Raw genomic sequence first — 14,232 nt, forward strand, 5'->3', positions numbered from 1 at the left:
AATGAAGTAGGCAAAGTGGCTTGTTTAACCCAAAGTTCAAGGCCTTTCTCAATCTGTTCTCCTTGCCTTTTGCTACACTCTCTCCGCTCCCGCAGGACATGCTTGGCGCCCATCACCTGCACCTCCACCTGCCCTGGAGCTCTAGCTATCTGTCCATCTGTTCATCTGGCTCAAATGCCACCTCCTCTGACTCTTCAGCCCGACTGCATCTCCTGCCTCAGCTGCAACCTGGCCCCATGCTCTGGCTCCTCTTTCCCCCGAGTGGGTGCAGAGACGACTGGCCCCCGGGCCCAGCACACACAGGTGCTCAGCATACTGATGGGACGGGATGGACACAGATGGGCTGTGGCACTCACAGTGGGTGTGACTGTGATGTTCCTTTCTGTCCACTCACCACAAAGTGTCGAAGCAACAACGGGGGAGGGGCAAGGGAGCAGCAGCCCCAAGTCTTTCCCCTCTCCCCCAGCCACCATGTGTGTGCACATGAGCACACTCATGCACACAGGCGCTCACACGCAGTGCACACACAGGCATGCACTCACAACTACATGTGCACATGGGTGTGCACACGTTCTCACACCCACACAGGTATGTGTGCAAACACACACTCATGTGACACTGCAGTGTCCTCGGGGAGTAAAGAGGACCCATCCTTTACTGCATCTGTCAAGGCCAGTGACACACTCACGGCATCATCTGACCACCCAGGACATGGGGTCAAGACCCAACCTGCTCGGAGGCTTCTGCCTCCCCTCCCGGCATCTGGCAGCGACCTGTGTTCCCGCCTGGGCCTCCTGGGGGCAGTGCGTGTGCGTGTGTGTGTGTGGCTGGGCCGTCTCTGCTGCTGTAGACTGGGGTCTGTGTGGCCTGCCGGACGCCACCTCCAGGTTTTTTGCACCTGCTCTCCCATAGCACTTTCTTCCCACATCCTCAACAGCTGTGGCTCCCAAGGGCCCCAGCTGGACACTCTGTGTATGGTCACAGCCATGGTTGGCCCGAGTTCACCTCCTGAGTCCTGCCTCTGCTCCACCTGCGCTGACAAGGGGTCCTGGGTCTGCGGTTCATACAGCCTGGGACACTGTCCCCACTCCCCAGGCCTGCACCGACCGGCTACCCACTGGTCCAAGTTCCACCCCAAACAATCCGACTTTCTGCAACATAATCACCAGGAACAGCAGCGCCTGCTGAGCCCACGCGGGAGGGCGTCCTGAGTGAGTCTCACCTTGCCTCCGCCGCAGTCTCTGTGGCCGGTGCTGAGGGGACCAGGACTCGGTGTGGCCACTCTGCCCTCCGGCCTGGCAGCCCCCTGACTAGAGAACCCGTGACCATCTCTCAGTCAGGAAATGAGAGGGCTCTCCAAGGCCACAGAAACGGCCACACACACCAGGAAACATGGCTAACAGCTGTGCTTATCTCGCACCATTTGAAAACTGTAGGTTTTTCACAATGGAAAACACCCTGAGACGCTGTGGCCTGGAGGTGCTGGGCCCTGGTGCCGCTAGGACTGGCCCAGATGGGAAAGGGCCTCACAGAGCACCTCTGGGTCCTCACTGATGAGGTGGGGCTCCGGGGAGGCTGGTTGATAGGGGGTGAGGGAGACTGTGGGGCCTGGGGTCAGGGAGCTCCGGAGCGTTGTCTATGAGCTTCAACTAGAGAAGGGCAGCTGGTGTTCCCTGTGAGGACACTGGGTGCCTCCCTCAGGCTCGGCCACACAAGGGCGGTGAGAGGAGGGCATGGCAGGATGGTGAGCCTTGGGGACGGCAGGCAGGACAGGTGTGCACCCAGCTCGGGTTTCCCATCCCCCAGCCCAGGAAGTCATAGCACCCTCCCTTCACTGGGGCTCAGGCGCGGCTCATGTGCCTGTCTCCTGAACGCTCCCCTGAGCAGGGCACCGCAGGCCTGTGCACGCCTGGAAGCCAGGTGTCCCAGCCCCTCCACGTCCTGCCTTTCAGAGAGCATGCCCTCCGACTGCCAGTAACTGCCAGGGAGGGGAACCAGCGAACGAGCAGGTGCATGAGTGAGTGATGAGGGACCCACCGGCAGGCAGGGCATCTGCTGCTCTGCCAGCCTGTGTCGAGTCCACTGTGGGAGTGCAGGGCTCCCCCAGAACATGGTCTCAGGCCACCTGCTGACCCCAACTCACACCCTTCACGAGACCCCTGCTCTGCCTGGAAATGAACCACCCCTTCATACAACAGCATAGAAAAGCTTCCCCCCTCAAAACCCTTCCTGGCAACTCCCTGGATTTTAATAGGAGTTCACGACACACCCACTCCTTGCAGCTGAACTTGGGGCAGAGGGACCCACTGGCCCTGTCCTGAGAGACAACAGAGAGCCCCGAGCCCGCCAAGAGGATGTCCTGTGGCCCACATTACATTGCCCACGGAGGCCTCCGAGCTCTACGAGGATGAGGCGGCCTGAGAGAGGGTCGCCTGCTGTCTCCACGACCTCCCTCAGGGCCCTCCATGACCTGACGCAACGGGCCTCTCGGGAAAAACCCCAGTCTCTCAAGTGCTCTGAACATGTTCCACGACCCCCAGGTTAAGATCCTAAGGGCTGGACTCAGGGTTCAAAGAGGGTTTCTCAGCCTGAGGAGCTGCCTAAGAGCACACGGAGGTGGGGAGGAGAGCACCACCCAGGAAGGAGACCCGCACGGGCAGGAACCCGGGCCCCACAGCCCGAGGGGGACGCTCACTTGAAACACGTCTGAAGCCACCCAACCTGTCTTGACACCCATGGGTCTGGACCCCCCCTGAGGACCACCAAGCGGGCGGCTCACTCACCACGCAGCGGGGTCGTACTCAGCCCAGACCCTGATGAACTCGTCCAGGTGGTGAGGCCCTAGGATGGAAGAGTCCCGCGTGAGGTACTCAAAATTGTCCATGATCACAGCCACAAACAGGTTCAACATCTGCAGGACAGGAAGGAGAAGAGGCGACATGGAGAGACCTCCGCCTGCCCTCTCCCAGCACCCCTCACCCTCAGCCAGTCTGTGTGAAACCGTCGGGGTGGCCGAGGTCACTGTGACTCAGCCAGGGCCTGCCCGGACCTGCTCTCCCTGCAGCCTGGCCCGTGGGCACTGCCACCAGCAGCCGCTGCAGCCTGAGAGCCCAACACTAACCACACGGAGTCTCTGAGCCTGCGGCTGTCCACCCTCCTGCGTCAGGGTCAGCCGCCGCGCTCTGCCGCCCACCCTCCCCCCTCTTGAGCCGGCCTCGGGGACAGCAGCGACTCTGGAGGATTCAGAGCTTGGTCACAGGAGGCCAAGAGCTCGGCTTCCTCTTCACAGAACACACCACGGACCACTCTGAGTGTGCAGCTCAGTGCCACCTGGTGCCTTTGCTACGTGTAGAGCCACCGCCGGCCCCGTTTCACATTTTCTTCATGACCCCAGAAGAACACCTGGTACTGTTACGTAATCACTACCTCGGGACCCTCCATTCCCAAAACCAGCTCCTTTCTGTGGCATGGACAGGTCGATCTGGGACATTCCTTATCCAAGGAATCACACAACATGTGACTGTGCGCCTGGCTCCCTTCACGGGGGTGATGTCTTCGGGACTCGTTCACACGGCAGTGAGTCGGTCCCGTTCCTGTTCCTGGCTGACAGATCCTGACGCAGGTGCACACGGCTGTCTGTCCATCCCTCCTGCCACGGGCGCCTGGGCCGCTCCACCTCTTGGCTGTCACGGTTCCATTTCTCTCGAGTGGAGCTGCTGGGTCAGTGCTGATTCTAGGCTCAGTTTTTTGAGGAAAGTCTAAACTGCTTTCACAGAAGCTGCCGTTTGCATTCCTGTTATGTTCCACTTAAGAGGGTTCTCGTGCCGGCCGCCCGGTGGGCGCGGAGGACACCTCGCTGTAGTTCTGAGCGCTTCCTCGATGCCCGAGAGGCTGCGCAGCGTCACGTACTCGCGGGCTCTCTGTATATTTTTCTTAGGGAAGACGTCCGTTCTGATTCTTTGCCCAATTTTAGGTGTTGAACATAAGAGCTCTTTATGTGTTTTGGACATTAACTTCCACAAAATATATGATTTGTAAAGATTCTCTCCCCACCCTTAGGCTGTAATTTTACATGATTGATAACGTTTTTTGAGGCATAGAAGTGTTTTTTGACTTTACAACAACTTACTAGATTGATACGGTGCCAGCTGTAGCTGTGGACTAGGGGCCCCGCCTCCCACACTCCGCGTGCTTCTGAAGGAGTCAATCCTGGTGGCCCCAACCCCAGCCCCCCCGCTCCTGGGACAACATTCACCTGCCAGGAGGCTTAAAAAGAAAAGGCCTCAGGTGTGAGGTGAGGAGAGGCCCGCCCAAGGAGACGGGCGCCCGGCAGCTTCTGCAATGCCACCTTTTCCTCCTGTCTCTGATTCTCCTGCAAACCCACCTTCAGACTTCAGAGCCCAGAATTCAGGCACCGATTTTATCATCAAGGGAAGGGAGGGGAGGGGACACAGAGGGGGGTGAGGGCACAGACACTGAGGTCCTGACCCCCAGGAAGAGCAGCAGTTTCTAAGCCCTCTGTTCCCGGTGGGTGGTCCCCTTGCCCCCCGCTGATCTGGGTGTGGCCTGGATACTCCTTTAAATCTTTTTCCCCCGTTAGAGACCATATTGCATTTCCCCCCCATTATCAGCACCGACCATGGAGGTGGCTACGCAGATGCCTCTCGAGACATACTCCTGACCCCGTAGTTGCCTCTCGCAATAGTGCCGGCCAGGCAGCTGCCTCTCCCACAGCCCCCTCACGACACTGGGGCCTCTCTCTAGTTTCCTCCTCTCGAGATGGCGCCCAGCCAGGAGGCTGCCTCTGGCAACAGAAGCTTTCTGTTTCAACACAAGAGTTTTTAACTTTGAGTAGTTTAGCTTGTCTTTTTTTTTGTTGCTCATGATTTTGGTATCAAAACGATCTTAGAATCCTTAGCCAAGGCTGAGGTCTTGACGCTTTTCCTTCTGTATTTCCTCCTAAGAGTTTTGTAATTTAAGCTCTTATATTTTGGTCTTTAACCGACTCAGTTAATTTTATATACGGAGTGAGGCCTGGGCCCAACGTCACTGTTTCACGGGTGGAATTCCAGCTGTCTCCTCACACTTGTTGAAAAAACTCTTCTTTCCACATGGAACACTCTTGGCATCCTTGACAAAAACCAACTGACTGCAGACGTTAGGGTCTATTTCTAGACTCTCAACCCTACTCCACTGGTCTCTATGTCGATCTCCATGCGAGCACCACATCGCTCCCACCCAGCTTTACTGAGGTGCGACTGGTGAACAAAATGGTGAGACAATCCCAGTGCAGCCGTGGGGATCCGATGCTCCTGCACATGTGAAAGGGCCCACGAGCTAGTCAGTCAACACGGCCATCACCGCGGTTACCCTCTTCCCGTAGACCATGTAAGGCCAGCTTAGAGCTGGAAGCCTGTACCCTGTACCCACTTCTCTTTATTTCCCCCATCCCCAGCCACTGGAAACAACTTCCAACTTTTCTACTCTTTCTGAGTTTGCCCCCCCCCCCCCCCGGATTCCACATGTAAGTGATACCATGCAGTATTTGTCTTTCTCTGTAAGGCTTATGCCCCGAGGTCCATCCATGATGTCACAAATGGCAGGATTTCTGCCTTTCTCCAGCTCAAAAGCACTTCATTGTATGTACACACCCATCTTCTTACCCAGTCATCTGTGGATGGGCACTTAGGCTGTTTCCATAGCTTGGCTACTGTAATGCTGCAATGAACACTGGGTGCACATACCTCGTAAGTGTCCTGTTTTCATTTACGTTGGATAAATACCCAGAAGTGGGATTGCTGGATCATATGGCATTGCTATTTTTAATTTATGAAGAGTCTCCATACTGTTTCCATAGTAGCTGCACCAACTTACATTCCCACCCACAGCACATGAAGTTCCCTTTCCTCCACATGCTCGCCAGCACTTCCCTCTCGTCTTTTCATCATAGTCTTTCTAAAGGTGGGAGGTGATAACTCACTGCGGTTTTGATTTCTGTTTCCCTGATGATTAGTGATGTTAAGCGCCTTTTTATGTACCTGTTGGCCATGTGTATGTCTTCTTGGGGAAAATGTCTATTCAGCCACATTGTTTTGATTACGCAGCTTTACAGTAAGTCTTGAAATTGGGAAATATGAGTCCTCTAACTACTTCTTTGTCAAGGTTGTGTTGGCTACTTGGGGCTCCTTGAAATTCCCTATGAATCTGAGGATAGGCTTTTCCATTTCTTAAAAAAAAAAAAAAAAGAAAGGGCACTGGGATTTTGACAGGGAAGGTGTTTAATCTGTAAGTCACTTTGGGGAGTATTGCCTTCTTAACAATATTAAGTCTTCTGATTCATGGACATGGATGTCCATCCACTTAACTAGGTCTTCTTTAATTTACTTAAGTGATATTTTGTAGTTCCCAGTGTACAAGTATTTCACCTCCATGGGCATTTATTTATTACCAAATATTTTATTCTTTTGGATACTATTGGTAATAGAATTATTTTCTTAATTTCCTTTTCATATTGTTCACTGCTGGTGTATAGAAACACGCCTGATTTCTGTACCACGAAACTTGGTGAACTTGTTTATTGGCTATAGTTTTTTTCGGGGGGGTTGGTGTTCTTTGGGATTTTCTACACATGGAGCAATGTCATCTGCAAACACAGCTTCCCTCCTCCTTTGCGTTTGGATGCCTTTTCTTTCTTTTCACGCCAAAGATTCCAGCAGGGCTTCCATCACAACGCTGAACAGAAGTGAGAAAGCGGGCACCCTTGTCTCACTCCTCCTCTTGGGGAGAGGCTGCTAGTCTTCCACCATGAAATGTGATGTCAGCTGTGGGTTTTCATAAAAGCTCTTTATCGTGTTCAGCAAGTTCCCTTCTGTTCCTAGTTAAGTGTTTTTATCATGAAAGCGTGTTCAGTTTTGTCAAATGCTTTCTCTCGTCTCCTGAGACGATCGTGTGGGTGCTTCCTCACTCGTGGGGCCTGTTACATTGACTGATTTTCACCTGCTGAGCCACCCTTGCTTTCCTGAGATGACCACTGGGTCACGGGGAATGATCCTCTCAACACGCTGCTAGAACGAGCGAGTGGCGCCCTGTTCAGGACATTTACATCTACGATCACCAGGGATGCTGGTCTGCAGTTCTCTTTTCTAATCGTGTCTTTGCCTGGTTTTGACATCAAGGTAACACCAGCCTCACAGAAAGAGTTTGGACGTGTTCCCTCCTCCTCAGTGTTTTGGAAGAGTTTGAGGAAGACTGCTGTTAGTTCCTCTTCAAGTGTCTGATAGAATTCCCCAGGGAAGCCCCCTGGTCCTGGGCTTTACCTTGAGGGCATGTTTTTGATGAGCGATTCAGACACTTCACCTGTCACAGGCCATTTTGGGTTTTCTATTTCTTCTTGACTCAGTTATGCTGATTTGTGTCATTACAGAAATTTGTCCCTTTCGACAGCTTGGGTTCCAAACACAGGCAAACCAAAATATTTACTATCTCTAAGCGTCCATTTATTCACTGTGATAATACTACCAATCTCAGGGTTATTACAAAGACCGGAACACTTAAGTATTCATGGGACTCTGCACAGTATCCAACTCGGTCATTGTAAGCAGGCTGTCACCAGCTTCACTTTCTGTAACTGTCAGTGCCCCTTTGCTCTGATCAAAGCGACTGAATCGCAACCTAACCTGGTCCTGCCACCCACCCTAAAAATCACAATTCAGTTTTCCCCCATCATTTCTCTGTCAGACCAAACAAGACTCCAGTGATTCAAGCGTGAGTGACCCACAGATCCACATTGACTAGCCGGTGCCAGGACTGTGCTTCCAGTTCCTTTCTCTTCTGCTTTAGTCGAGGAAAAGGCCCATGGGAATAAGACACAAAGGACAATGGCCACCAAATATCCACTTCTCCAGAGAGGAGTGACAACTAGATCCAAGGGATTCCTCAACTCATCCTGAGCATATGCAGGGCGTGCTGGCCTTGGGGCTGGTGTGTCATCATGGATTTGCTTTCTGTGGGACCTCATCACGAGGCCAGGCTCAGGTGCTTAACTTTGTACCCACAGCTTGGTTGGCTTTTGCAGCCTCAGGTGTCTGGAAACTGCATGGAGACTGATGCTCCCACCACTCATAAGGCAGTGACTCTCTAGAAAGCCTGGCCTCCCCACTGCCCACAAAAGGTCTTCTGAGGGGTCAGGGCATGACCCTGACATACACAGCCTCTGCAGCTTCCCATCTCCCCACCTCAGGGAAGAACCCCTCACACCATTGCCCCGCAGACCCTAATACACAGTTGTCTTTCCATCATTCATCGTGCCGGCTCCACCATCAGGGTGCAGCTCAACACCACCTGGCTTGCCCTCTGCATCCCTTCCCCAGGCCGTCACCTCAGTGTCTCTGGTCACTGCACAGCTCTCTGCTCTCTTCTCCAGCCACTGTCACCTGTGTCCCTGCTCATTGCACGGCTCCCCTGACCATAAACAGCACCTGAGTGGGGTTCTGACATGTCAGGCAGACTGTGTCCCCCTGCTCAGGTCTCCCCGAGGCTTCTGAGGACTTGGAATGAAACCCACACTCCTGGGACCAGCCCACTGACTGCTCCAATCAAATCCCATGTGTTTCCTGCAGCTTGTTCCCAACACACTGACAGAAGTCCTGCTTTTCTGTGTCTCACTGCCACAGTGGACATCCTCTAGCAGCTGACAACAAAGGGACAACTGCCCCATGGGAACCCAAAACCCTCTCCAAGGAGTCAAGGAGGGGTTCCGAGGAGCTCACTGCTGGGTGGTCCTTTTAGGGTGAATGGGGCGGCATCTCTGAGGAATCAGCTTGCAGTGCGACACGAATCAAAGCCAGAGATCATGAAATGCAGGGGCCCTGGGACGGACCAAGATGGGACACACGCACTGGGCTGGGCACAGTGACTGGACTCACCAGAAAGGAGCACAGGAAGATGAAGGAGACGAAGTAGAAGTAGGCAAAGTCGCTGCCGCACTCACTGGCATTGGCTTGCTCATCACAGGCCTGGTTGCTGAGACAGGACAGCATGATCTCATGCCAGGCCTCCCCGGTGGCACTCCTGAGGGGGAGGGGGGAGCTGTGAGGCCCAGGAGGACGGCCCAGACTGGCCCAGAGAGCCTGCAGAGCTGTAAAGTCTGGGTGACAGATTGCTGCTGCTATAAAAAAACCCTTGGCATCAGACTTTCAAACTGCTCATTCCAAACGACTAAAACTAACCTGGTGTGCACCAGGCTGAGCGCCCTCCAGGGGCACCTCAGAGCCACCGCAGTCCCCCTGGACTTCCCACCTCTTCAATCCAGGACATGCTGACTCTACCTTCCACCTGCTCAAGACATCACTCTGCTTCTGTCTCTCCCTTACCACATCCAGCTTGTCAACTCATCTACCTTCCAGACACAGACTCTCACCGTGTCTCACCACCCTGATTCTTTGCAACAGCTTCCTGACACCTTCTTGCACCACCCTGCCCAGCGCCCAGCAGATCCACTCGATACAGGTCAGATCTTGTCACTCACGGCAAAAGCCAAAATTCACATGACTGCCCACAGTCCCACGTGACCTGCTGCCCATCCTTCCCCACCCTCCATCCACTCCAGTCAAACCAGCCTCAACTGCTTCCTGAATACACCATGAACACCTCGCCTGAGCAGCCACCAGAAGGGCGTTTGGGCACAGATTTTTTGTTCCTGGGCAAGGCAGCTAGCAACAGGGGCCAGGTGTGCGGCAGGCTGCAAGTAGGCCGGAGGCCGGGGCCCCTCTGTGCCCGCGTGTCCGCCCTGGGTGGAAGCTGGGACCACTCCCCACAGATGATGGTCAGGGGTGAGGGGTCCTGCAGAGCGGCCAGTTGAGCCTGTACCACACACCCGAAGGGTGAGGTGCTCACGGGTGACATAAAGAGCAGGGAGGAAGAGAGATCTCTGAGACCACAGACTTAGAGCCAAGGCTGACTTCCTAGGCTGGCCTCAAATCTTCTGTGGCACAAGGAGGGATATAGTAGGTAAACACATGAAATTAACATTCCAGCTGAAGTCCAGAGAGGACAGCGTAGGCCTCAGGGCGCCTGCTCCTCTGAGGCAGAGAAGCCAGAAACTCCTCTGTGTAGCTCAGCAAAGCACACTGGGTCTGAGCTCACCCCACACGAGACCCCCGCCTGTGCCCAGGGCAACCCTGCAGCAGCCCTCCGTGGACATAAGCATGGTGGCGAAACCTCAGGGAGGTGGGGGTGGGGTCTGACGTTGGTAGTCCTCTGCCTAGAACCACACACAGAGCTCTTCCCTCCTAGTCACAGAGCAGGCTGGGCTAGTGAGGGACACTCAGGAGGCAGCAGGACACTTCCTCCCTCCCCCCAGTGCCCCCGCCTCAGAGGATGCCCTGCCTTAGTACAAGGCAGGTTCCGAGCACACCTTCCCAGGGAGGCCTGTGCCCGAAACAAGCCCTGTGCCCCTCGAGGCTCCACCTGGGGGGCTTGGCTACACCCAAGAGCCCAGGGTGCGGCAGCCCCGTAAGCAATAGAAGGTGGAGGTGCATTGAGACTAGCAGACTAGCTGCTGGGGTCTGGGGTCACCAAACAGCTCCACCCTCTGTTGCAGGCAGCTCCCTGCTCTCTCCTCCCTGACCCCATGGGTCCCTGCATCAGTAAGGTGGGAGGTGGAGGACGTGAGGCCAGTGCACCAAGAAAGGTTCTGTGGACATCTCCTGTCCTCCCAGACCTCTCGGCAGCAGCGTCACTGCAGGCCTTTCAGCTGCGGCCAGGGAGCAGAGGCAAGGCGGGGGAGGCGGCCTGGCCAGGCCCTCAGGTGACTCCCCTCTGGAGCTCACCCCAGGAACCCTCAGGAAAGGACAGCAGAAGGGAGAAACTGGAAGGTGGGAGAGGAAGCCAGCACAGTGCAGGTAGAGAGTGAAAGGTGGAGGGGCTCACGGGCTGGTTCGTGGCCTCTGCACCTCAGTGAAGGAACTTCTGAGTCTAGGCAGCTCCCAAACAACACACCTGAACAGCAGCATCAGGGCTTGTAGAAACGTCCGGAAGTTGTTGTGCCTGTTGATGCTGGAGTCATCATCCAGGGCAATGTTTCCAAACACCTGAAATGGAAAAGCAGGCTGCAGGCTGGTCTGCTGGCTCCTGGTGCCAGGGCCAGGCAGAGGAGGGTGAGCGTGGATGTGGGACCAGGGCCAGATGCCACCTCGGCAAGAGCGTGACCAATGCCTTCTGCCCAGGGGCCCGAGCCCCGCCCCGGTGGCACGCGCACCTGCATGCCGATGATGGCATAGATGAAGAACAGCATGGCGATCAGCAGGCACACGTAGGGCAGGGCCTGTGGGACACAAGGAAGGTCAGCCCCAGGACAGTGGCCAACCCCAGGCCCGCCCGCACTGGCCACCAAGTGACTGTCTCCGTTTCTTCATCAAAAAATCAGAGCACACTTGAGTTTTGTGAGCATCAACAGGATACCCTGGATAACCCACCAGTCTGCACCCACGACCATGGGCAGCGGGTGCTGACGGGTGTGCGCACGGGCCCAGCCTGCCCAGCGGGCCTCACCTTGAAGGACTGCACGAACGTCCAGAGCAGGATGCGGATGGTGTAGCCCTGGCGCAGCAGCTTGATGAGCCGGGCGGCGCGGAAAAGGCGCAGGAAGCTGAGGTTGATGAAGTTGTTCTGCGGGGACAAGGTGATTCTCTGACCCTCAGGAGTCAGCCTCCTGAACGGCAGGACAGTTGCTCCCCTCTCACCCCTCCCCACTTCCCTGGGGTCCCGAAAAGAGGTGGGTAAAGAGAGGTTAAAACAAAGTCACCACTTCACAGTCTACGCAGCCACCGGCCATCAGAGACCTGAAAGTAAAGCTCATCACTGCAGGTGAATCCTCATGCAGCGGGTCAGCGGCTCCCGCCCTCGGCTCCCCACCCGACAGGAGGGCAGAGGTCTCCCAAGCAGCTCCCTGCTGCCCGTTGGAGCCGGCGTCACCTGGGTGGGACGCAGCCGACAGTCCAGGTGCTGGGCAGGGCTGCTTCTCCCGAGTGCCTCCCAAGGGACCGGACCCTGCTGGTGGCCTCACCCTTCCTCTCCCACACAGCCCGCCAAGCTCTGCCTGCGGGACCCCGCAGGGGGGCAGACTCTTCCCCTGGGCAGCTCCAGTCCCTTGCAGACAGGTCACCCAGGAGGCGTGAGTGCTGGTGGTCCTGCCGCTCACGCCGTGGAAGCCACCTCTCCATCAACAGGCCGAAATAAAGCAATACTCTGGCCACCGCAGATGGCCTGGGAGTGAGGCTTCCACGTGGCCTGGGACACCCTGAACTATCTGCACGTCCCTTTCAAGGGGCATGACTGGCAGTGGCCCCGAGGAGATGTAGCTGGGGACCCGTCTGCTTAGAGACGGTGCCCGGCGCAGCGGGAGCTGCTTCCTGCCCGTGCGGGGAGCGGGCGGCAGGGCTGACGGGCTGTGTGGCGGGGACCGTGGAGAACGAGGAGAGAAGGCAGACCTGAGTGGCACAGCATGCGGGGCCGGGCCGCACTCCAGGGCTGCCTGTCTGGTCTTGGTGGCCATCAGGGGAGACGGATGTCACTGGCTTCCAGGGACAGTGGCCCCAACCCACAGCTTGTCTGCAGCTTCCCTGACACGTCTCCGCTCTCAGGGCTGACAGCCGGGTTCCCACCAGGGTGGCAGGGACCTTGGCTGCACGGGGACGCTCACGGTGGGCCAGGGTTTGGACAATGCTGCTGGGAGGGCCGTCAGTGGGCGCAGACCAGCAAGAGGCGGAAGTGGGCCTCCAGGTGGGACCCTGGGGGGCAGACTGCCCACAACTCCCTCACTCACTTGTGCCAGGGAGGGAGCCCGTGGTGCACAACAGCTGGGAGACACCCCCTCCCCGTCTGTGCCCCGGGGCCCGGAGGACTCTCAGACGGGCCAATCTCCTCGGGAGGACAGCACAGGGACCGAGGGGACTCTGCACCGGCCAGGGCGACAGGGCTCGGCGAGGGAGGGGCGGCCGGGCCTGCCTCCAGGGGGTCTCCGCTCTGGAACCCCGGCAGGTGGCGGTCAGCCAGCACCTGCCTGGCTCTGAGCAATTGGCTCCGGCAGCTGGCAGACAAGACTTCCTGGGGCACCGGAGAAGGTGCAGCTGTGGGGTAAGGGGAAGGCACACAAAGGAGGCTGGGGCTCGCTTGTCCAAAGTGCCTGTGACAAACGCCAAGCTTGCTTTTGGTCGGGGCACTCACTGCGGATTCCAGGTCCCCTCTCCTCCCAAGCTGCGTTCTCGGGGCTCTGGGGGCATACAGGGGACAGGGGTGGCAACAGACAGACAGCCCCGGAGGGCCATGAGGACAGACAGTGACGGCAGCTACAGCCGCTCTGAGCACAGCGTGGCAGGGAGACAGCGGTGGCCGCACCCGGCAGGAGACACCAGGCGCCACCACGCAGCCGGCATGCAGGACGGGGCAGCAGGCGGCAGCCCCCCCGCGGCTGTGCACGGTCACCCCTGGCCTCAGCAACCCCTTGGAGGTGGACACGCCTCCTCCTCCCGGAGTCCATGGCTCCTGCCACACCTGGAGCAGCTACGCCGACTTCAAAGCCAGGCCCTGCCTGACCCTCCGACCTCTGAGCCAGGAAAGGCCTAGAGGACCCCAGGGCGTATCACTGCACCCTCAAGGTGGGACACGTCCCCTGGGGGCACATTCGGTTCCTCTGGGCCCTGGCTCCGTCCTCTGGAAGATGGGGATTCGGGAACCCTGCCCAGTGGGAGGAATCGCTGAGGGGATCTGACAGCTCACAGCTGGGGAAACGCCCCACCCAGGTGACGGGCTGACCCCGGGCCAAGACCAGTGTCCCTGCATCCGAGCACGTCAGTGCGTCTGGTCAAGTCCGCAGCAAAGCAAGGGCCTCCCCGAGACCTGTGCACCTCCTGGGGGCCACGCTGCGCTGGGGCGAGGTCTGGTGGCATGCAGGACACACTACCATCCTGCTCGCTTCATTCTTGGGGGGCTGACGATGAAATGGGCACCATGCCTAGACCCACGCGCATGCGCAGGGCACGTGGGGTGAGGCTGCTGTGAGCACAGGGCTCAGCGATGAGTCAGAGCCTGAGCAGCACCAAAAAGTCATTTTCTTAAAACTCAGGACTTTCCACTCCAACTGTGGGACCCTCATCACGAATGTCCCCTCTAACAGGCAGCCCAAGTGCCTGCTGCTCTACACGACTTTCCACTCAGCCCCAGCTCAGTCTGCTC

General features: G+C 57.0%; 1 protein-coding gene across 2 annotated transcripts in view; it reads right to left on the reverse strand.

Moving 5' to 3' along the window:
• CACNA1B (calcium voltage-gated channel subunit alpha1 B) overlaps positions 1 to 14,232 on the reverse strand; it is a 127,576-nt gene that overhangs the window by 17,196 nt on the left and 96,148 nt on the right. For both annotated transcript variants that reach the window (XM_087823076.1, XM_087823075.1), the window contains exons 33-37: positions 11,551 to 11,667; positions 11,258 to 11,323; positions 10,999 to 11,090; positions 8,925 to 9,069; positions 2,784 to 2,911 (exon numbers count right to left, since the gene is read on the reverse strand). In XM_087823076.1, the coding sequence (XP_087679202.1) occupies positions 2,784 to 2,911; positions 8,925 to 9,069; positions 10,999 to 11,090; positions 11,258 to 11,323; positions 11,551 to 11,667 (548 nt within the window). The remainder of the gene's footprint in view (positions 1 to 2,783; positions 2,912 to 8,924; positions 9,070 to 10,998; positions 11,091 to 11,257; positions 11,324 to 11,550; positions 11,668 to 14,232) is intronic.

Source organism: Miniopterus natalensis, chromosome 12, assembly GCF_054644295.1.
Source record: "Miniopterus natalensis isolate mMinNat1 chromosome 12, mMinNat1.hap1, whole genome shotgun sequence".
Classification (NCBI taxonomy): Eukaryota; Metazoa; Chordata; class Mammalia; order Chiroptera; family Miniopteridae; genus Miniopterus; species Miniopterus natalensis.